A 23,026-nucleotide genomic window follows, 5' to 3' on the forward strand; every position below is an offset into this window, starting at 1 on the left:
GGGTGGGAGCTGAGTGTGAACGTCATCAATTGACAGCTGGCTGTTCCGACATGAATGTGCCTGCCCAGTAGAGAGAGCTGTAGGTAGCTATTTCCTTTCCATTTCATATCACAGGGGCGGTTAAAGGAAAACCCATCCGTCTGAGCACAGTCGTGCCAGCTTGTGCGAACTGAACCCACACACCTGGCCTGGGCATGGACGAACAGGCAGGGCCTGGCGTGTTCTTTAACAACAACAACAACTCGGGTTTGCCAGGCGCTGGCAAAGGACCGCAGCTGCCGGGCGACGTCGGTGGCGGAGAGGCGGCCAGGGCTCATTACAACATTCCGGGGATATTGCACTTTCTGCAACACGAATGGGCCCGCTTCGAGGTGGATAGAGCGCAATGGGAGGTGGAGCGAGCCGAATTGCAGGTAAACCACGTCAAAATGCCCTGCTTATTTTTGGTTGGGGGTTTACGGTGTTGAGTCCGACCTAGGAAGATTGAAATTTGTGTCAGGAAGCTTACTCGCGCGCTACGGTCTTTGTGGCGAGAACTGCTCGAGCTACGTTGCTACTAGAGTAGTCTTGGTCGGATGACGTTAGTCACTATAGCCAACCTCGGTCCTGGGAAACCCTGTGCTAAGTCTGTTGAATAATATAAAATGATTCTGATGAACAGTGAAGTTGATTCATGCACGCAATAGGCATGAGTCTTTATTGTGCCTTCTCTTAAATGCCATGTCGTAAATATATCAGGTAAGGCTATTAGCATAATGTGATGTGCAGGCCTTGTTTGAGTTGTAACTCGCAGTGTAAAATTAAATATAAACGCAACAATTTCAAATAATTTACTGATTTACGGTTAATAGAAGGAAATCAGTCAATTGAAATAAATTCATTAGGCACTAATCTTTGGATTTCACATGACTGGTAATACAGATATGCATATGTTGGTCACAGATACCCTAAAAACAAAAAGGTAGGGGCGTGGATCAGAACCAGTCAGTATGTGGCATGACCACCATTTTCCTCATGCAGTGTGACATCTCCTTCCCATAGAGTTGATCAGGCTGTTGATTGGCGGGAACTGGAACATACGGTCGTAGACGTCGATCCAGAGCATCCCACACATGCTCAATGGGTGACGTTTCTGGTGAGTGTGCAGGCCATGGAAGAACAGGGACATTTTATAGCTTCCAGGAATTGTGTACAGATCCTTCCGACATGGTCGTGCATTATCATGCTAAAACATGAGGGTATGGAGGCGGATAAATGGCATGACATTGGGCCTCAGGATCTTGTCACGGTATCTCTGTTCATTCCAATTGCCATTGATAAAATGCAGTTTGTCAGTAGCTTATGCCTGCCCATACCATAACCCCACCGCCACCATAGGACACTGTTCACAATGTTGACATCACCAAACCACTCGCCATCACGTGGTCTGCGGTTGTGAGGCCTGCCAAATTCTCTGAAATGACATTGGAGGAGGCTTATGGTAGAGAAATGAACATTCAATTATCTGGCAACAGCTCTGGTGGACATTTCTGCAGTCAGCATGTCAATTGCATGCTCCCTCAACTTGAGACATCTGTGGCATTGTGTTGTGACAACTGCACATTTTAGAGTGGCCTTTTATTGTCCCCAGCACAAGGTGCACCTGTTTAATGATCATGCTGTTTAATCAGCTTCTTGATATGCCACACCTGTCAGGTGGATGGATTATATTGGTAAATGAGAAATGCTCACTAACAGGGAGGTATACAATTTTGTGCACATTTTGAGAGAACATTTCTGGGATCTTTTATTTCAGCTCATGAAACATGGGACCAACACTTTTTGTGTTGCGTTTATATTTTTGTTCAGTGCACCTCCGAACATTGCTAACCAAGGCTAGTGCCAAGCTAAGTGCTAGCCTACGCAGCCAATAGTGCGTGGGCGCTAGATCTGCACAATTGTCTAGGCTTGATGTGCATTCCCGATAATACACTTGTGTCCACTGTAGACCGGCTCGTACATAAGGCATCCTCTATTCAGGCCACGAAGGCATAACTTTCCTATTTAACTAGCTTAAATGTAAAGAAGGTGGGGGGGAAATATGTATACTTCATTTATGAAACACAATTTTCCACCAACATTTTTGGATTTTATGACAATTTAGGATGTTGTACACTGTGTTTAGCCAAGGGTCTGCAACATCCAAAATGGTCTAAAAATGGTGGTGGTAAATTTTTCATAAAGAAAGTATGCTTATTTTCCAGTTTTATTCTACCTTCTCGCCATTAAAGCTAGATGATTGTGCAGATCTAGCGGCTGCCTAGGCTAGCTAATTGCGCTTTCCAGAAATGACTCAAGCTTTCTCTGCTGCTCTTACGTATTACATAATTTACAGCACAATTTATGGCTTTTATGATGGTGCATTCATACATTTCAATAGGCTTTTTTTTCAATTTTAAAGGGCAATGCTTCATCAGATTTTAAATTATGTGTACCGGTAACTGTACGTGGCATTTGTGCATCATTTACTTTGACAATGTTCTGCCTTAATCTAAGCAGGCTTTAATTTCTTTCCTATTGTGCCTTAATGAAGAAGAGCGAATAGGCCATAGATGTCTAAGTTATATTATCGGTATTGCAGATACCCTCCTGATTCCGGAGTAGTTTTTTTTTTTTTTTTTTTTTTTCCTTCCCATTTACTTCAAGTGCTTATCAGTAGTAGAGGGAGCTCATTGGCAAGTGACAAATGTGTGTCAGAACTGCTCCACTGGCATTGAGCAGAAACCAATTTCCTATCTTAATGCATTTGTTCTGCTACCATGCCATTATATAGTGTAGTAGCAACCCTGCATTCCATTAGTCTTAGCTGAGCAAATGTAAAAATCTAATAGACAGGATATACAGTGCCTTTGGAAGGTATTCACACCCCTTGACCTTTTCTGCGTGTTGTTACAGCCTGAATTTAAAGTGGAATTTTGTTTTCAGACATTTTTACAAAAATGTCATTAATAAAAAATGAAACGCGGAATTGTCTTGAGTCAAGTATTCAACCCCTTTGTTATGGCAAGCCTAAAATGTCAAAAGAAAAGTGCTTAACAAGTACCCTAATAAGTTTCATGGACTCACTCTGTGCAATAATATACTGACCAAAAATGTAAACGTAACATGCAACCTTTACAAAGATTTTGCTGAGTTACAGCTCAGACAAGGAAATCAGTCATTTGAAATAAATTCATTAGGCCCTAATCTATGGATTTCACATGACTGGGTGGGCCTGGGAGGGCATAGGCCCACCCACTGGCTAAGCCTGGCTCCCCAATTAGAATGAGTTTTTCCCCACAAAAGGGCTTTATTACAGACAGACTTCTCAGCACCAAATGCTCACTAACAGGAATGTAAACAAATATGTGCACAACATTTCAGAGAAAAATGCTTTTAGTTCATATGGAACGTTTCTGGGATCTTTTATTTCCGCTCATGAAACATGGGACCAGCACTTTACATGTTTTTGTTCAGTGTAGTTCTTAACACTTATTTGAATGATTATCCAATCTCTGGTTTTACCCAACACATACAATTATCTGTGAGGTCCCTCAGTTGAGTAGTGAATTTCAAGCACAGATTCAACCACAAAGACCAGGGAGCTTTTCCAATGCCTCGCAAAGAAGGGCACCTATTGGTAGATCAGTAACAAAAAAAACAAAAAAAGCAGACACTGAATATCTCTTTCAGCATGGTGAAGATATACATTTGGATGGTGTCTCAATACGTCTCAATACACCCAGTCACTACAAAGATACAGGTGTACTTCCAGTTGCTGGAACCACTTAGGGATTTCACCATGAGGCCAATGGTGACTTTAAAACAGTTACAGAGTTTAATGGCTGTGATAGGAGAAAACTGAGAATGGATCAACAACATTGTAGTTACTGCACAATACTAACCTAAATGACAAAGTGAAAACAAGGAAGTCTGTATAGAATAAAAAATATTCCAAAATATGTGTCCTTTTTGTAATAAAGCACTAAAGTAATACTGCAACAAATGTGGCAAAGAAACACTTTTTATTCCTGAAAACAAAGCTGAGTACCACTCGGTCATATTTTCAAGCATGGTGTTAGCTGCATCAAGTTCTCTCACGTCACCCCGCTCCTCCGCTCTCTCCACTGGCTTCCAGTTGAAGCTCGCATCCGCTACAAGACCATGGTGCTTGCCTACGGAGCTGTGAGGGGAACGGCACCTCAGTACCTCCAGGCTCTGATCAGGCCCTACACCCAAACAAGGGCACTGCGTTCATCCACCTCTGGCCTGCTCGCCTCCCTACCACTGAGGAAGTACAGTTCCCGCGCAGCCCAGTCAAAACTGTTCGCTGCTCTGGCCCCCCAATGGTGGAACAAACTCCCTCACGACGCCAGGACAGCGGAGTCAATCACCACCTTCCGGAGACACCTGAAACCCCACCTCTTTCAGGAATACCTAGGATAGGATAAAGTAATCCTTCTCACCCTCCCCCCCCTTAAAAGATTTAGATGCACTATTGTAAAGTGGCTGTTCCACTGGATGTCTTAAGGTGAATGCACCAATTTGTAAGTCGCTCTGGATAAGAGCGTCTGCTAAATGACTTAAATGTAAATGTAATGCATCATGTTATGGATATACTCATCATCTGAAGGACAGGGTGTTTATTTGGATAAAAAGAAACCCAATAGAGCTAAGCACAAAATCCTAGAGGAAAACCTGGTTTAGACTGCTTTCCTACAGACACTGGGTGACAAATTCACCTTTCAGCAGGATAATAACCTAAAACACAAGGCCATTTTTTATTGGTCTTTAAAGAATTTAAAAAAATGTTCTTTCTCATTGACAGTATTTTGTGTAGACTGTAAATGTTAGATTTTTTATAATAAAAAAAGACAATGAAATTAGTCCCAATTTGTAACACAACTAAATATGGAAAAAGTTAAGGGGTGTGACGAAAGCGTTTTGCTTCTAGAAACTACTGGAGAATAATTTAATTGGACAGAGCAGATGGAGATGTTTCTGAACCTTCGTTAGGGCCCTACTCAACAAGCTGACCTGGAAGTGCCTGCGTTAAAACGTGGGCGGGGAATGCCCACCACAGAGCGCTCAACATTGACTGCACTGACAGCTTTTTAAAATGTTTTTCTAATGTTAGTTAGTCGCTAGTATGTGGACACCGGTGGTCACCCAACTCTCTGTTTCCATGTCCTTGTGCTGGAGTGTTGTGACACACCATCATTGTCATATTATTCTGTAAGTAAATCCTAGACACAATATATATAGTATGATATGTTACATTTGATTTGGATTATTTCGTTGATGTGAATCACCCATTTCGTATGACACTACATGACCAAAAGTATATGTCAACACCTGCTTGTAGAACATCTCATTCCAAAATTATGGGCATTACTATGGATTTATTCCCCCCCCCCGCCGCTCCTATAACAGCTGCTCTTCTGGGAAGGCTTTCCACTAGATGTTGGAACATTGCTGCAAGGACTTGCTTCCATTCAGCCACAAGAGCATTAGTGAGGTCGGGCACTGGTGTTAGGAGATTAGGCCTGACTCCCAGTAGGTGTTCCAATTCATCCCGAAGGTGTTCGATGGGGTTGAGGTCATGGCTCTGTGCAGGCTAGTCAAATTATTCCACACCAATCTAGACAACCCAATTCTGTATGGACCTCATGTTGTGCATGGCGCCATTGTCATGTTGAAACAGGAAAGGCTGTTCCCCAAACTGTTGCCACAAAGTTGGAAGCACAGAACAGACTAGAACGTCATTGTATGCTGTATCATTAAGAGTTCCCTTCACTAAAACTAAGACGCCTAGCCCGAACCATGAAAAACAGCCCCAGACCATTATTCCTCCTCCACCAAACTTTACAGGTGGCACTATTCATTGGGGCAGGTAGCATTCTCCTGGCGTCCGCCAAAACCAGACTCGTCATCAGTGTGCCAGATGGTGAAGCGTGATTCATCACTCCAGAGAACCCGTTTCCACTGCTCCAGAGTCCAATGGTGGTGAGCTTTACATCACTCCAGCCAACGCTTGACATTGTGCATGGTGATCTTAGGCTTGTGTGCAGCTGCTCGGTCATGGAAACAAAAAGTTATTGTGCTGACGTTGCTTCCAGAGCCAGTTTGGAACTCCGTAGTGAGTGTTGTAACCTAGAACAGACCATTTTTACGCACTTCAGCAATCGGTGGTCCCGTTCTGTGAGCTTGTGTGGCCTACCACTTCGGCTGAGCCGATGTTGCTCCTAGATGTTTCCACTTCACAATAACAGTATTTACAGTTGACCGGGGCAGCTCTAGCAGGGCAGAAATTTGACAAAATTACTTATTGGAAAGGTGCCATTTTGAAAGTCACTGAGCTCTTCAGTAAGGCCATTCTACTGCTAATGTTTGTCTGTGGAGATTGCATGGCGGTGTGCTTGATTTTATATACCTGTCAGCAACGGGTGTTGCTGAAATAGCCAAAGCCACTAATTTGAAGGGGTGTCCACATACTTTTTTCTTGCCACTATATATATATATATATTACACATATACACAAAAGTATGTGAACCCTTTGGAATTACATAGATTTCTGCATAAATTGGTCATCAAATTTGATCTGATCTTCATCTAAGTCACAACAATAGAAAAACATAGTGTGCTTAAACTAATAACTCACAAATTATTGTATTTTTATTTTCTATATTGAATACATCATTTAAACATTCACAATGTAGGTTGGAAAAAGTGTGTGAACCCCTAGGCTAATGACTTTGCCAAAAGCTAATTGGAGTCAGCTAACCTGGAGTCCAATCAATGAGACGAGCATGGAGATGTTGGTTAGAGCTGCCTTGCCCTATAAAAAAACACTCACAAAATTAGAGTTTGCTATTCACAAGAAGCATTGCCTGATGTGAACCATGCCTTGAACAAAAGAGATCTCAGAAGACATAAGATTAAGAATAGTTTACTTGCATAAAGCTGAAAGGGTTACGAAAGTATCTCTAAAAGCTTTGATGTTCATCAGTCCATGGTAAATCAAATCAAATGTATTTATATAGCCCTTCTTACATCAGCTGATATATCAAAGTGCTGTACAGAAACCCAGCCTAAAACCCCAAACAGCAAGCAATGCAGGTGTAGAAGCACGGTGGCTAGGAAAAACTCCCTAGAAAGGTCAAAACCTAGAGAGGAACCAGGCTATGAGGGGTGGCCAGTCCTCTTCTGGCTGTGCCGGGTGGAGATTATAACAGAGCGTGGCCAAGATGTTCAAATGTTCATAAATGACCAGCATGGTCAAATAATAATAATCACATTAGTTGTCGAGGGTGCAACAAGTCGGCACATCAGGAGTAAATGTCAGTTGGCTTTTTATAACCATTGAGAGTATCTCTACCGCTCCTGCTGTCTCTATAGAGAGTTGAAAACAGCAGGTCTGGGACAGGTAGCACGTCCGGTGAACAGGTCAGGGTTTCATAGCCGCAGGCAGAACAGTTGAAACTGGAGCAGCAGCACGGCCAGATGGACTGGGGACAGCAAGGAGTCATCATGCCAGGTAGTCTTGAGGCATGGTCCTAGGGCTCAGGTCCTCCAAAAGAGAGAATTAGAGAGAGCATACTTAAATTCACACAGGACACCGGATAAGACAGGAGAAATACTCCAGATATAACAGACTGACCCTAGCCCCTCGACGCATAAATACTGGAGGCTGAGACAGGAGGGGTCAGGAGACACTGTGGCCACATCCGATGATGCCAAACGGGCAGGATAGGGATATCTTCAACCATCAACTTACCATCTTGAGAAAAGGCCGAGTATAGCCCACGAAAGAAGCCACTGCGGTCCAAAAAAACCATTGCTTGCACGTCTGAAGTTTTGCCAATGTGCACCTGGATGTTTTGCAGGAGAATGTAAGGCTATATGTCCGCCAATTGAAGCTCAACAGAAGTTGGGCGATGCAACAGGACAACGACTCAAAACACAGAAGTAAATCAACAACAGAATGGCTTCAACAGAAGAAAATACGCCTTCTGGAGTTGCCAAGTCAGAGTCCTGACCTCAACCCGATTTGAGATGTTGTGGCATGACCTCGAGAGCAGTTCACACCAGACATCCCAAGAATATTGCTGAACTGAAACAGTTCCGCAACTACAGAAAACATTTTGAGTTTTTTGCTGCAAAGGAGGATCAACCAGTTATTACATCCAAGGGTTCACATACTCTTCCCATCCTGCACTGTGAATGTTTACACAGTGTGTGTTCAATAAAGCCATGAACATGTATAATTGTTTGTGTGTTATTAGTTTAAGCAGACTGTGTTTGTCTATTGTTGTAAGATAATTTTAGGACCAATTTATGCAGAAATCCTGGTATTTCCTAATGGTTCTTATATTTTTTCTTGCCACTGTGTGTGTGTTTATCTCTGTCCTGGGTCCTATTCGAAATGGTTGCCTTTGTGACCTTTGCTGTTGGAGTTGGACAATAATCTCCGACGATCACCGACAGGCACTGGCCTAGCGTTTTGACCCCGAAGTACTGCTGTTGCACAACACTGGGAATCCATGACATTACATTGAGGGTGTGTGTGTGTATGAGTGGGTTAAAGAATCACAATGAGCTTCTCTCTGCCTCTGCTCCTCCTTTGCCCCAGAGGATGTCTGGCATCATCACCACTTTTCCTTCCCTATTCCCCACACTATAAAGACGTTGCAGAGAAGGTGAAGACGGGAGTTGGTGCAGAAAGAAACAACCAATGGGAGAAAGAACCGATCAATGCTCACCAGCTCCTGTTGGGAGATCACTGGGTTTTTTCTCTTTTAAATATATTTTTTTCTTCTACATAACCCACACTTAATGTAAGTGCTGGGTCTCTGAGGACGACAATACATCGGCCTGTTCAGCCTATTTCTTTGACTTTGAGTGCACTAAGCAGCCCCCCCCAATCTGAGATGCCTCAGCATTTGGTATTCAACTCCCTCAGATATAGTCCTTTTCCTCGTTCAGAGACGTTTGTTGCCGAGTGGGAGGCCCAGAGGCTGCCTGCGTTGTTGGGATCTTTCGGATGTCACAGCTTGTCGTCTTCCGCATGATCTTCTACGACCCATAATAACCAGTTTGAGTTTGTTTTTAAGTGACTCATGCCACAGAGCTGACACTGCGAATGTCGTGGCTCCCTGCCCCATCGTTAAAACGGAGCCCTGTGTTTTTCACAGGAGCAAGCTCCCGACTGCCCAGGCTGAATCTCAGGCAGCTACTACCCAGTGCTGGTGAGGTGTGGGAGGAGAGGGGGTGCCATGCAGTCAGGCATTTCAAACACACAAATTCCTCCCCAGCATTTTTTTTTGTGTACGTACTCCACCACACTGACTAGTATACTAGTCGACATGTTACGCCTTTTCTGGGTCATCACAAGTGTTTATTCCAATGACTCCCTTCGACCGCCCCGGTACAGTATGTCCATTGAAAATGTGTGAGAAAGTCCTCTCTGAAAGAGAGTGTGTGTCCAATGGCACTCATTCACTATTTAGTGCACTGCTTTTTACCAGATACCTATGGGTGCCGGTCAAAAGAATTGCACTTTAAAGGGAATAGGGTGCCATCTGGGATGTAGCCAGAGAGCGTTCTCTCAGGCAGTTTGGTTTACAGTAGCCCAGCACCTCCAGCCTATGAGTAATGATGTCTGGTATTCTAACGAGAGGCCCACCTGCTAGCACTATGAACACCATCGGTGTGTTTTACAGGTGTTTATATTGGAAGGGTCTGTCTGGCACCGTGAACAACTGCAGTATTCATACTTGTTTTGCTGTGTTATTTCTTTGCATTTTATTCCATAATGCATTGGCCTTCAGATGATTTAAAGATTGCACTTCATGAGTTGTTTCACAACATGAATATTTTTTTACTTCAGAATCACTTTATTTTTGTTTTTGGACATTCAGTTTTATATACTGTACACAACACTGTGCCAAAGCCAATGCTGGACCTCCCTCAGTGCAGATCGAGCCATTTATTCAAAATGGTAAGCGGTCACAGGCCAATAGTTTGCAGAGTTGGTTCATGCCACCTTTTCTATCTCAATTATAATTCTGCATAATGTACCGTTCTTTTTCAAAATAAGACCATCTACTTCATGATTTGCAGACCACCGTGCTTTCAGTGTGTGTGCTGTCATATCATGCCACTTAACTTTGCATAATTTATGTAAATAGTGATGGGCTATGGGGGGAATAAGGCCTGCAGGCTACTATTAAAGTATCACTGCTTTGGCGTGTAATTCCAATGCCCCTTTATCTTTTAAGTATTATTTTTCAGACTTTCATCTCACTAACTAAATGATTTCGTCAAGAGACCGCTGTGCAATAGCTGTTGCTGTGTGTAGACAGTATGCCTAGGATTATGCATAACTGACTGCATGTCAAGGCAAAATCGGGACCTTGCTGTCATAGCGCACACTTCAAATTCCAGAATGCTGGTTTTACAGCTTTCCATCCATCATCCCATGTAATGAGGTAGTATATTATAAGACCAGACTATTATCTTTCTGCTGTCTGAGGTATGTTTATCTGCTCAGACTTTGCACATTTACCACCATGTTATGATGACATGACACTGTGTACTCGCCATACATTGAGGAGATCAATTGACACCAGGCAGCAATTTGTCCACTCTGGGGAGAAGGTGTGGAGTCCATCAGACTGGGACTAGTGCATCTATAAGCAGTCTCTTGACCTCTGGATCGGTGGCGGAGGGGGTGAATTGAGACAGAGAGTGCCCCAGAGGCTGACGGCCTACTCCAGTGGAACTCATCTAGCAACTCCAGAAATACTTTTGGCCCCGCCACAACATGTCAGGTGTAAATATATCTCATAAACCAATTAGAATTTGGAAATATATTCTCCTGCAATTTGTGTAGTAAAAGTGTGACAGTACGAAGGGTACCTCACCTCAAAGCATGAGAGAATAGAAATAATCCAAATGAGCTAGGTTTCCATCCAATTGGCGACAGATTTTCATGTGAATATGATCTGCATCAAACAAATATGCGATGGTTTTGTTACAAAAACAAATTTGATAAATAGCCCTATATAGAATAGATAAATTGCCCAAGCTGGTTTTGATGCATGCTCTCTAGACCAGTGGTTACCAAGCTGTACTTCATGTGGTCTGCAAATTTAGTTTTTTTTCTTCTTATAAACATAATAACAGTTGGGAATATTAATGGTATTAAAAGCAATTTTACATTACTTTTCACAATGCAAATTGTTTATTAATAGGCCTTTTAATTTGTTACATTCACTGCTATAATTGACATCTTGACCGGCAAGATCTTTTGTTTTAAAATGTGACTCTGCGAATGGTGGTCCTCAAGCTTTGAACAATGATTTGGTGGTCCCTGGAACGGTAAAAGGTTGGGAAGCACTGCTCTAGACAACAGTTCTCTGGTAAAGTGGACAAGGTATGTTGTATGATGAGACATGGATAAGATATTTATTTTATAGTAGTCAGCCAAGCACCGATCATCGTGTCATCAGCCAACAAATAATACCCTGGATATCTTTGAAATTTGCATTAATCATCACCATGCACTGAACCACCATGTGAAGTTCATCACAATGATCCAAGATGGCGTAGCAGTGCAGACGTGTTTTGTCGTTGTCCATTGTAAATCCTGTGTAAAAATAAATTAATGATAATTAATAATAACATCTTATTTTTCAATCTATTTCCATTTTTTTAATTAAATATACCTTCCAGCAACCCGCCTCACCCAATGTGATACGGAGCTGCAATTTATTTGACCTTATAGCTAGAATTTCCATCAGATGCTACTAGCTATTCAGTCATTGTTAGCCACTGCTAGCGGACTTTAGTAGCCTTAAGCCATACACTCATCCTACTTGCCCAAGCCTCCCCAGATTCTCCTTCACCCAAATCCAGATAGCAGATGTTCTGAAAGAGCTGAAAAACCTGGACCCATACAAATCAGCCAGGCTAGACAATCTGGACCCTCTCTTCCTAAAATTATCTGCCGCCATTGTTGCAATCCCTATTACTAGTCTGTTCAACCTCTTTCGTATCGTCCGAGATTCCTAAAGATTGGAAAGCTGCCCCTCTTCAAAGGGGGTGACACTCGATACCCAAACTGTTATAGACCTATATCCATCCTGCCCTGCCTTTCTAAAGTCTTCGAAAGCCAAGTTAACAAACAGATCACTGACCATTTCGAATCCCACTGTACCTTCTACACTGTGTAATGCAGTTTCCGAGCTGATCATTGGTGCACCTCAGCCACGCTCAAGGTACTAAACGATATCATAACTGTCATTGATACAAGCCAGTACTGTGCAGCCGTCTTCATCAATCTGGCCAAGGCTTTCGATTCTGTCAATCATCGTATTCTTCTCGACACAGTCAACAGCCTTGGTTTCTCAAATGACTGGCTCGTCTGGTTCACCAAATACTTTGCAGACAGAGTTCAGTGTGTCAAATCGGAGGGCCTGTTGTCCGGACTTCTGGCAGGTAACTTGGTCACGGAAATCAGAAAAGCAATCAAATTAAATCGTTTACCTTTGATGAGCTTCGGATGTTTTCACTCACGAGACTCCCAGTTAGATAGCCAATGTTCCTTTTTTCCCAAAATAGTATTTTTGTAGGCGAAATAGCTCCGCTTGTTCTTCACCTTTGGCCGAGAAATCGCCCGGAAATTGCAGTCACGAAAATGCAGAAAAATATTCCAAATTAGCTCCATAATATCGACAGAAACATGGCAAACGTTGTATATAATCAATCCTCAATGTGTTTTTCAAATATCTATTCAAAAATATATCAACCGGGACCGGTGACTTCTTAGTAGGATTGAGAGAAACAATGGCCGCATTTGTCCTTTACGCACCAAACACTGAGAGCTTCAGATGACCACTGACGCAATGTTGATTTTCAAGCTCATTTTTCAAAATAAAAGCCTAAAACGATGTATTGTGACACTAGACACATTAGGGAAGCCATAGAAAAGGTAATCTGGTTGATAGCCTATTCACTGCTCAATAGGGACGCATAGGAACGCAGAGCCTTCTAAATAAGAGTCCCTTCCTGTTTGGATTTTTCTCAGGCTTTTGCCTGCAACATCAGTTCTGTTATACTCAGGCAATATTTTTACAGTTTTGGAAACTTTAGTGTTTTCTATCCTAAGCTGTCAATTATATGCATATTCTAGCATCTTGTCCTGACAAAATGTCCGGTTTACTACGGGAACGTTATTTTTCCAAAAATGAAAATACTGCCCCCTAGTCACAAAAGGTTAAATGCCAGTAAAACCAAATGCATACTCTTCAACCGATCGCTGCCTGCCCGACTAGCATCACTACTCTGGACGGTTCTGACATAGAATACGTGAACTACAAATACCTAGGTGTCTGGTTAGACTGTAAACTCTCCTTCCAGACTCATATTAAGCCTCTCCAATCCAAAATTCAATTTAGTATCGGCTTCCTGTTTTGCAACAAAGCCTCCTTCACTCACGCTGCCAAACATACCCTCGTAAAAATTGACTATCCTACCGATCCTAGACTTCGGCGATGTCAATTTTCAAAATAGCCTCCAACACTCTACTCAGCAAATTGGATGCAGTCTATCACAGTGTCATCCGTTTTTGCCACCAAAGCCCCATATACCACCCACCACTGCGACCTGTATGCTCTCGTAGGCTGGTCGTCGCTACATATTCGTCGCCAGACCCACTGGCTCCAGGTGATATGTCTTTGCTAGGTAAAGCTCTGCCTTACCGCAGCTCACTGGTCACCATAACAACACCCACCCGTAGCACGCTGTCATCCCCAAAGCCAACACCTCCTTTGGCCGCCTTTCCTTCCAGTTCTCTGCTGCCAATGACTGGAACGAGTTGCAGAAATCGCTGAAGTTGGAGACTCATATCTCCCTCACTAACTTTAAGCATCAGCTATCAGAGGAGCTTGCCGATCGCTGCAGCTCTACACAGCCCATCTGTAAATAGCCCATCCAATTTCCTACCTCATCCCCATATTGTTTTTATGTACTTTTTTTTGTTGCTCTTTTGCACACCAGTATTTCTACTTGCACATCTATCACTCCAGTGTTATTTTGTCATTACTTTGCTACTCTTGGCCTATTTATTGCCTTACCTCCTTACTCCATTTGCACACACTTTTTTTTCTATTGTGTTATTGACTGTACTTTTGTTTATCCCATGTGTAAAAAAAATTCTTTCGTCGCACCGCTTTGCTTCATCTTGGCCAGGTCGCAGTTGTAAATGAGAACTTGTTCCAACTGGCCTACCTGGTTAAAATAAAGGTGAAATAATCATATAAAATAACTCTTATTTCGTCTGTGCATAGGAACTTTACCTCTACCAACATGTACATTTTACCTCGACTAACCTGTGCCACCTAACATTGACTCTGTACCCTACCCCCTCTGTATATAGCCTCACTACCATTATTATTTTTTCCCCTCTTTTTTTCAATTTTGTAAAACTTAAGTTTATTTTAGTAAATACTTTCTTAACACTTATTTTTCTTAACTGCAGTATTGGGTAAGGGCTTGTAAGTAATCATTTCACTGTAAGGGGGAACAATTCCTGTTCTATTCGGCGCATGTGACATACGATTTGATCTGCCTTATTCATGCCTTTCCACGTCACGACAACACAACCTATGCTCTCGTGGCGCCAAGTTCACCTCGACATGTTTATTATATCAATATTCGCTTCCAACTCAATTGTAGAATCTATTTCACCGGCCAGAAAAGTATCATGTGACATGGGAGAACTTGGGAAGGTTGAAAACCAGGCGGGCTGCAGCGTTCTGGAGTAAATTTATGTGTCAGGTAATTCATCCAAATTAATATGATTGGATGGAAACCTGGTTAATGTCTAACATTTATTGGTGGATAGGTTTCTAGCGTGCACAGGAGGCTTTCTGAGATGAGTTTCAGTTTGTCTTTAAATGTTTTTTTTACCAGTAAACCTTTTGTTTTAAAAAATGTAAATCCCTCTTGCGCTTCTTGGAGAGTGCTGGTGGCTATTGTTTTTAACTCTTTCTTTGAAGATATGCCCACACCAAAAAGGATCTCTTACAGAGAGCCTTGGAATTTGTTTAGCTTTTCTTGATCCACTTGCTGTTCTAATGGAGTATCTCGCATCACCTTTGTGTCTTCGCTATAGCGGCGGAGCTGAAGTAATGACAATGTCGGGTATAATATTCCTGCAGCAGTGTGATCACGGAAGAGCTCTGCCAGCAGTTAGTGTCACATTCCCATAGATGAGTCTCCTAACATCTCTTGGAGATGGAGGGGGTGCGGGGCTTCCTCACGTGTCTGGACAGGTGAGCGAATGTCGCGGGGAATGCACAGCACTCTCTTCATGTGGAAACCACAACAGACTCCACGTGTCATTTCACAAATGCCATTAGCAATACCACCGAGTCTGTGGCAGTAATGCTGCTGGCTGGAGTTTAAGTTTTTGATTTATACCCCATGATGCGTTGTTTAAATAATGTAACTTTATATTGTAGTCAATTTAGCAGAGTGACTTAAAGTAGTGAGTGTGTGCTTTTTTTGTACCGGTACCCCGTGGGCATCGAACCCATAACCCTGGCGTTGCAAGCGCCTTGCCATATCAACTGAGCCACACAGCAGCACTTGTTGGGGGTAATCTGGGTGGATACGTGGGATAGACACAATACATGCTTCTTAAGTAATGATGCGTCACTCCCATGCTTCTGCATCGGCAACACAGGCCAAAGCAAAGCCCAGGTTTATACCTCTTCCCTTTGACCTCATTCAGAGGCTCCCTTGTTAGGAATGGAATGCACACCTGCTTGTTTTGCCATGTAATGCAAACTACGGAGCCATATGCACCACACCCTGGTTCACGCCTAAGCACCATAAAGCACTCGACCATTGTTGTCAACAACAGGAGGTGCCTGGCAGACATAACGCCCTGGAGAGTGGCACTGAGGCATCCAACCTCGTCCATCTTACAATGTGTTCCGGGTCAGTGCAAAATTGATTGTGCCTCAAATGTTCACCTTTTTGTGCTGTGAAATGACAACTCAGGGAACCATGAGTGTGTAAGAGTGACTTTGGGTGTGTGCACCAGCAGATGTGAGTCCTGGCATCCCTGTGCGGTGTAAACCTGGTGTAGGCCTAATGAATATATACAGATGCAGTATTTATCTTACTGTAAACACTGTACTCCTTTTTATATTTATCACATAGGAATTACAGGTCACCAGTCCAACTGATTTACCGTGTAAGTATAGTAATGTTTCTGTCCCACAGTTTTTGACCACTATAATCAGTTGATACTTATAACCTGGATCATGTGATGATGACACATTAGTGATTGATGCGATTGGACTGGTGACCTGATATCAAGTTTCAGTTAGTACTAACTGATTGCTCAGTAGCAGTGTTGGACAAAATCATGCATACAGGTCCTGGGTGTTTCTGGGGGGCTTGCTGTTGCTTTAAGAAAGGGCCTTGGGAATAATGGGGGGTGTTTACAAAATACCACCACTGCAGTCCATCGCAAGGACAACTGACACGGTAGAAGAAAAGAATGTGGATGCAAGAGAGCAAGTTCTTACTAGTCGGGCACTGTTAACTTCTTCTTTCTGGCCCTTGTGTTGTTATCCATTGATTACAACTCATGGCAGTTGTCATCTGGTCCTCAAGCATGTGGACCAGATGATGACAGGCTGAGAGCGAGGCGTAGAGGGAGAGGAGGGTGAGATGTCGGCAGGCTCGCACCACAGAGCGAGATGGAAGAGAGGGCCCTGTGGCGTTCTCTAGAGAGAAACTACTTCCTTCCTGCTCCCTTCTTCGTGCCCCTCAGGGGAAACCAAAAACCAGATGAGATTATGAATCCTGTAATTCACATTTTGATGTAAGCAAGAGGAATAAAAACAAATACCCGTGGCTTTCTTAGTCTCCAAAAATAGCCCCCGGTTGGTCCTTCTCCTTTTGGAATTGTTTTGATCGATTTTGTTTGTCTTTTAAAGTGTCTACTGGTTTTATAAAGAAAATATTTACATAATTTCATAATTTCTAGAGACGGTTATGAAATGTAAAATGGATGTGTGTGTATTGAATTAACCATACACTTAACTCAAAAAGGAAACATTTGTTTAAGTAATCACACAGGCGTATGCATGCTCTGTTCTCCATGTCGGTTGCCAGATTCAAAGGAATCTGAGCAGACAACCTGTTTGTGCCTCAGAGAGACCACATACTCTTGTGGTCCTCACTCTCCACACACAGTGTTTGTGTGTGTGTGTGTGCGCTGCCATCAATTCAGACAGAGCCAGGGGACTGCTCCAGCCATTTCGGTATTAAGGTTCAGCACTGGAGAGAGACCCTGCCGACGTCAATCTCGCCAGTATGTTTTTACTAAAGTGTTGAACACCAGTATCCAGGATACCGCTTTGGCAAAACCCGTTGGCCTGCTGTTAGCTGTCATGTTGTTTCTTGTTTCGTATTGGGAAAGTCTGTGCTCTCAATAACTTTTCTAGCAGGCTACCTATAAAGGGATTTTCACACTACTGAGCCAAACTGCACTGTGCTTACCCGGTTACGTATCCAGCATAGTTGCTGTAACCGTGCTTAAAAGGACAATGTGAAAATAAATTATCCGAGCCAGCACAGTTTGCTTCGGATCATCACGATAGTTCATAAACTAGCAACTACAGCCGGGAAGAACTTGGATATTAGAGCGGCGGTAACTCACCAGAACTTCCAGGATTACGTCTTCCCTGGAGCAGATCCTTTGTTTGCTCTCCCCAGAGCAATTTAACTTATTCCAGAGGCTGACCCAAAACAACACCGGCGGAGGAGATGTACTCGGGGCGGTATTCTGGTCCGACTTAGGAAGCGTGCACACCACCCACTGCTCCTGAGTATTTTACTTGCTAATATCCAATCTCTGGATAATAAAGTTGATGAGCTCAAGGTGAGAGTTGCTTTTCAGAGAGACACCAGGGATTGTAACATACTCTGCTTCATGGAAACATGGCTCTCTCGAGATATACTGTTGGGTTTTCTGTATATCGTGCCGACAAGAACAAACATCTCTCCGGGAAGCAGAAGGGTGGAGATATATGTTTTATGATTAACGACTTATGGTGTAACTGATAACATACAGGAACTGAAGTCCTTCTGTTAACCCGACCTAGAAAGTCTGCATTTGATTGTGAGATCAATCTCCCGAAGTGATCATTTTCGTCAGTAATAGCCACAGCAGTCTATAGCCCCCCCCCCCCCCCCCTCAAGCCGATACCACGACGGCCCTCAAAGAACTTCACTGGACTTTATGCGAACTGCATAATTAATGCGAATCACATTAACAAATCAATCAAACTTGAGGAAAAGGCTCCTGAAATTCTATCAACATTGATTGTGGTACTCGCGCTGCTAAAACTCTTGTCCATTGTTATACTACCTTCCAGAATGCATATAAGGCCCTCCATTCGGCAAATCAGACCACGAGTCCATCTTGCTCCTCCCCTCCTAATAGGCAGAAACTCAAATGGGAAGCACCCGTGGTAAGGACTGTTCAACGCTGGTCTGACCAATCGGAATCCACGATTCAAGATTGTTTTGATCACGCAGCCTGGGATATGTTCAGAGTAGCTTCAGAAAATAAGATCGACACACATACCGGTACGATGAAAGAGTTTATCAGTAAGTGCATAGGAGATGTACCCACTGACTTCTAAAACCTACCCCAACCAGAAAGTGTTGATAGATGAGAGCATTGGTGCAAAACTGAAAGCGCAAACCACCGCATTTAACCAGGGCAAGAAGAGGAAGAGTACAGTGTAGATTTTCCCTCCGCAACGCAATCAAGCAGGCTAAACATCGGTATAGGGAAAAATCCTAAAATCCTACAATGTGATTTTCTGGATTTTTTTTCTTCTCATTTTGTCTGTCATAGTTGAAGTGTTCCTATGATGGAAATTACAGTCATAAGGTGAATGCACCAATTTGTAAGTCGCTCTGGATAAGAGCGTCTGCTAAATGACGTAAATGTAAATGTACAGGCCTCATCTTTTTAAGTGGGAGAACTTGCACAATTGGTGGCTGACTAAATACTTTTTGCCCCACTGTATATTCAATCTCTCCCTATTCCAGTATGTTGTCCCCATATGATGGCCACCATTGTCTCTGTACCAAAAGTAATTGAACTAAATGACTATCACCACATAGCACTCACCTCTGTCATCATAAAGTGCTTTGAGAAACTAGTCAAGGATCATATCACCTCCACCTTACCTGCCACCCTAGACCTACTTCAATTTGCTTACCGCCCCAATAGATCCACAGACGACGCAATCGCCTGCTCACTGCCCTTTCCCATCTGGACAAGAGGCATACCTATGTAAGAATGCTGTTCATTGCCTACAGCTCAGCATTCAACACCATAGTACTCTCCAAGCTCATCATCAAGCTCGAGACCCTGGGTCTGAAACCCGCCCTGTGCAACTAGCTCCTGGACTTCCTGACGGGTCACCTCCAGATGGTGAAGGTAGGAAACAACATCTCCACCCTCACTGACCCTCAACACTGGCGCCCCACAAGGGTGCGTTCTCAGCCCTCTCCTGTTCTCCCTGTTCACCCATGACTGCGTGGCCAAGCACACCTCCAACTCATTCATCAAGTTTGCAGACGACACAACCGTAGAGGCTTGAGTACCAACAATGACGAGTCATCCTACAGGGAGGCAGTGAGGGCTCTGGGAGTGTGGCACCAGGAAAATAACCTCACTCAATATCAACAAAACTAGGGAGATGATCGTGGACTTCAGGAACCAGCAGAGGGAGCACCCCCCTGTCCACATCGATGGGACTGCAGTGGAGAAGGTGGAAAGATTCAAGTTCCTCGGCGTACACAATCACTGAAATGGTCCACCCACACAGACAGTGTGGTGAAGGTGCAACAGCGCCTCTTCAACCTCAGGAGGCTAAAGAAATGTTGGCTTAACACCTAAAACCCTCACAAACTTTTACAGATACACAATTGAGAGCATCCTCTTGGGCTGTTTCACTTCCCGGTACGGCAACTGCGCCGTCCACAACTGCAAGGCTCTCCAGAGGGTGTCGCAGTCTGCCCAACACATTGCCGGGGGCAAATTTCCCACCCTCCTGGACACCTACAGCACCCACATCACAGAAAGGCCAAAAAGATCATCAAGGACATCAACCACCCGAGCCAATGCCTGTTCACCCCGCTATCATCCAGAAGGCGAGGTCAGTACAGGTGAGTCAAAGTTGGGACCGAGAGAATGGAAAAACGTCTATCTCAAGGCCATCAGACTGGTTAAACAGCCATTACTAGCACATCAGAGGCGGCTGCCTATAGAATAGATTAGGAATCACTGGCCACTTTTAGAAATGGATCACTAGACACTAATGTTTCCGTATCTAGCATTACTCATCTCATATTTATAAACTGCACTCCACACTTCTACGGTATCTTAAGTCACTTACATTTTTTACATATTGCATCACCCATCTCATATGTATATACTGCATTGTATTATATACTACACCACTGACTGTTAAACAGCCATCTTCAGCACGTCAGAGGCTGCTGCCAATAGACATAGATTAGGAATCACTGTCCACTTTAAGGAAATGAAACACTAGCCGCTTTAATAATGTTTCCATATTTTGTATTAGTCATCTCATATGTATATACTGTACTATTCTATGGTATCTTAGTCACTTTAATTGTGGGTAAATATTGCATCACCCATCTCATATGTATAAACTGTATTCTATGCCATGCTGCTCTGATATATATGTATATATTGTTAATCCATTCCTTACTTATTTATGTGTATTTTGAGTATATGTTGTGAAACTGTTCAAATCAAATATATTTTTTGTCACATACACATGGTTAGCAGATGTTAATGCGAGTGTAGTGAAATGCTTGTGCTTCTAGTTCCGACAATGCAATAATAACCAACGAGTAATCTAACTTAACAATTCCAAAACTACTACCTTATACACACAAGTGGAAAGGGATAAAGAATATGTACATAAAGGTATATGAATGAGTGATGGTACAGAACGGCATAGGCAAGATGCAGTAGATGGTATCGAGTACAGTATATACATATGAGATGAGTAATGTAGGGTATGTAAACAAAAAGGCATAGTTTAAAGTGGCTAGTGATACATGTATTACATAAAGATGCAGTAGATGATATAGATATGATATAGTACGGTATATACATATACATATGAGATGAGTAATGTAGGGTATGAAACCATTATATTAAGTAGCATTGTTTAAAGTGGCTAGTGATATATTTTACATCAATTCCCATTATTAAAATGGCTGGAGTTGAGTCAGTGTGTTGGCAGCAGCCACTCAATGTTAGTGGTGGCTGTTTAATAGTCTGATGGCCTTGAGATAGAAGCTGTTTTTCTGTCTCTCGGTCCATGCTTTGATGTACTGACCTCGCCTTCTGGATGATAGCGGGGTGAACAGGCAGTGCCTCGGTTGGTTGTTGTCCTTGATGCTCTTTATGGCCCCCCTGTGACATCGGGTGGTGTAGGTGTCCTGGAGGGCAGGTAGTTTGCCCCAGGTGATGCGTTGTGCAGACCTCACTACCCTCTGGAGAGCCTTCCGGTTGTGGGTGGAGCAGTTGCCGTACCAGGCGGTGATACAGCCCGACAGGATGCTCTCGATTGTGCATCTGTAGAAGTTTGTGAGTGCTTTTGGTGACAAGCCAAATTTCTTCAGCCTCCTGAGGTTGAAGAGGCGCTGCTGCGCCTACTTCACGATGCTGTCTGTGTGGGTGGACCAATTCAGTTTGTCCGTGATGTGTACGCAGAGGAACTTAAAACGTACTACTCTCTCTACGACATCGATGTGGATAGGGGGCTGCTCCCTCTGCTGTTTCCTGAAGTCCACAATCATCTACTTTGTTTTGTTGACGTTGAGTGTGAGGTTATTTTCCTGACACCACACTCCGAGGGCCCTCACCTTCTCCCTGTAGGCCGTCTCGTCGTTGTTGGTAATCAAGCCTACCACTGTAGTGTCGTCCGCAAACTTGATGATTGACTTGGAGGCGTGCATGGCCATGCAGTCGTGGGTGAACAGGGAGTACAAGAGAGAGCTCAGAACGCACCCTTGTGGGGCCCCAGTGTTGAGGATCAGCGGGGTGGAGATGTTGTTACCTACCCTCACCACGTGGGGGCGGCCCGTCAGTAAGTCCAGTAAGTTAGTTGCACAGGGCGGGGTCAAGACCCAGGGTCTCGAGCTTGATGACGAGTTTGGAGGGTACTATGGTGTTAAATGCTGAGCTGTAGTCGATGAACAGCATTCTCACATGGGTATTCCTCTTGTCCAGATGGGTTAGGGCAGTGTGGTTGAGATTGTCGTCTGTGAACCTATTTGGGCGGTAAGCAAATTGGAGTGGGTCTAGGGTGTCGGGTAGGGTGGAGGTGATATGGTCCTTGACTAGTATCTCAAAGCACTTCATGATGACGGAAGTGAGTGCTACGGGGCGGTAGTCGTTTAGCTCAGTTACCTTAGCATTCTTGGGAACAGGGACAATGGTGGCCCTCTTGAAGCATGTGGGAACAGCAGACTGGGATAAGAATTGATTGAATATGTCCGTAAACACACCAGCCAGCTGCTCTGAGGACGCGGCTGGGGATGCCGTCTGGGCCTGCAGCCTTGCGAGGGTTATGACGTTTAAATGTTTTACTCACATTGGCTGCAGTGAAGGAGAGTTCGCAGGTTTTGGTTGCGTGTCAGTGGCACTGTATTGTCCTCAAAGCAGGCAAAAAAGTTATTTAGTCTGCCTGGGAGCAAGACATCATGGTCCGTGACGGGGCTGGTTTTCTTTTTGTAATCCGTGATTGACTGTAGACCCTGTCACAAACCACTTATGTCTGAACCGTTGAATTGTGACTCTACTTTGTCTCTATACTGACGCTTAGCTTGTTTGATTGCCTTGTGGAGGGAATAGCTACAC

At 43.6% G+C, this 23,026-nt stretch overlaps 1 protein-coding gene across 1 annotated transcript in view; it reads left to right on the forward strand.

Annotated features, from left to right (window-relative positions):
* Nucleotides 1-36: 36 nt before the first annotated feature.
* Nucleotides 37-23,026, forward strand: part of LOC115103923 (striatin-like) — a 93,133-nt gene continuing 70,143 nt past the window's right edge. The window contains exon 1 of the mRNA XM_029624986.2: nucleotides 37-413. Coding sequence (XP_029480846.1) covers nucleotides 195-413 — 219 coding nt within the window. The 5' untranslated portion in view covers nucleotides 37-194. The remainder of the gene's footprint in view (nucleotides 414-23,026) is intronic.

This window comes from Oncorhynchus nerka, linkage group LG21, assembly GCF_034236695.1.
Source record: "Oncorhynchus nerka isolate Pitt River linkage group LG21, Oner_Uvic_2.0, whole genome shotgun sequence".
In the NCBI taxonomy this organism is placed as follows: Eukaryota; Metazoa; Chordata; class Actinopteri; order Salmoniformes; family Salmonidae; genus Oncorhynchus; species Oncorhynchus nerka.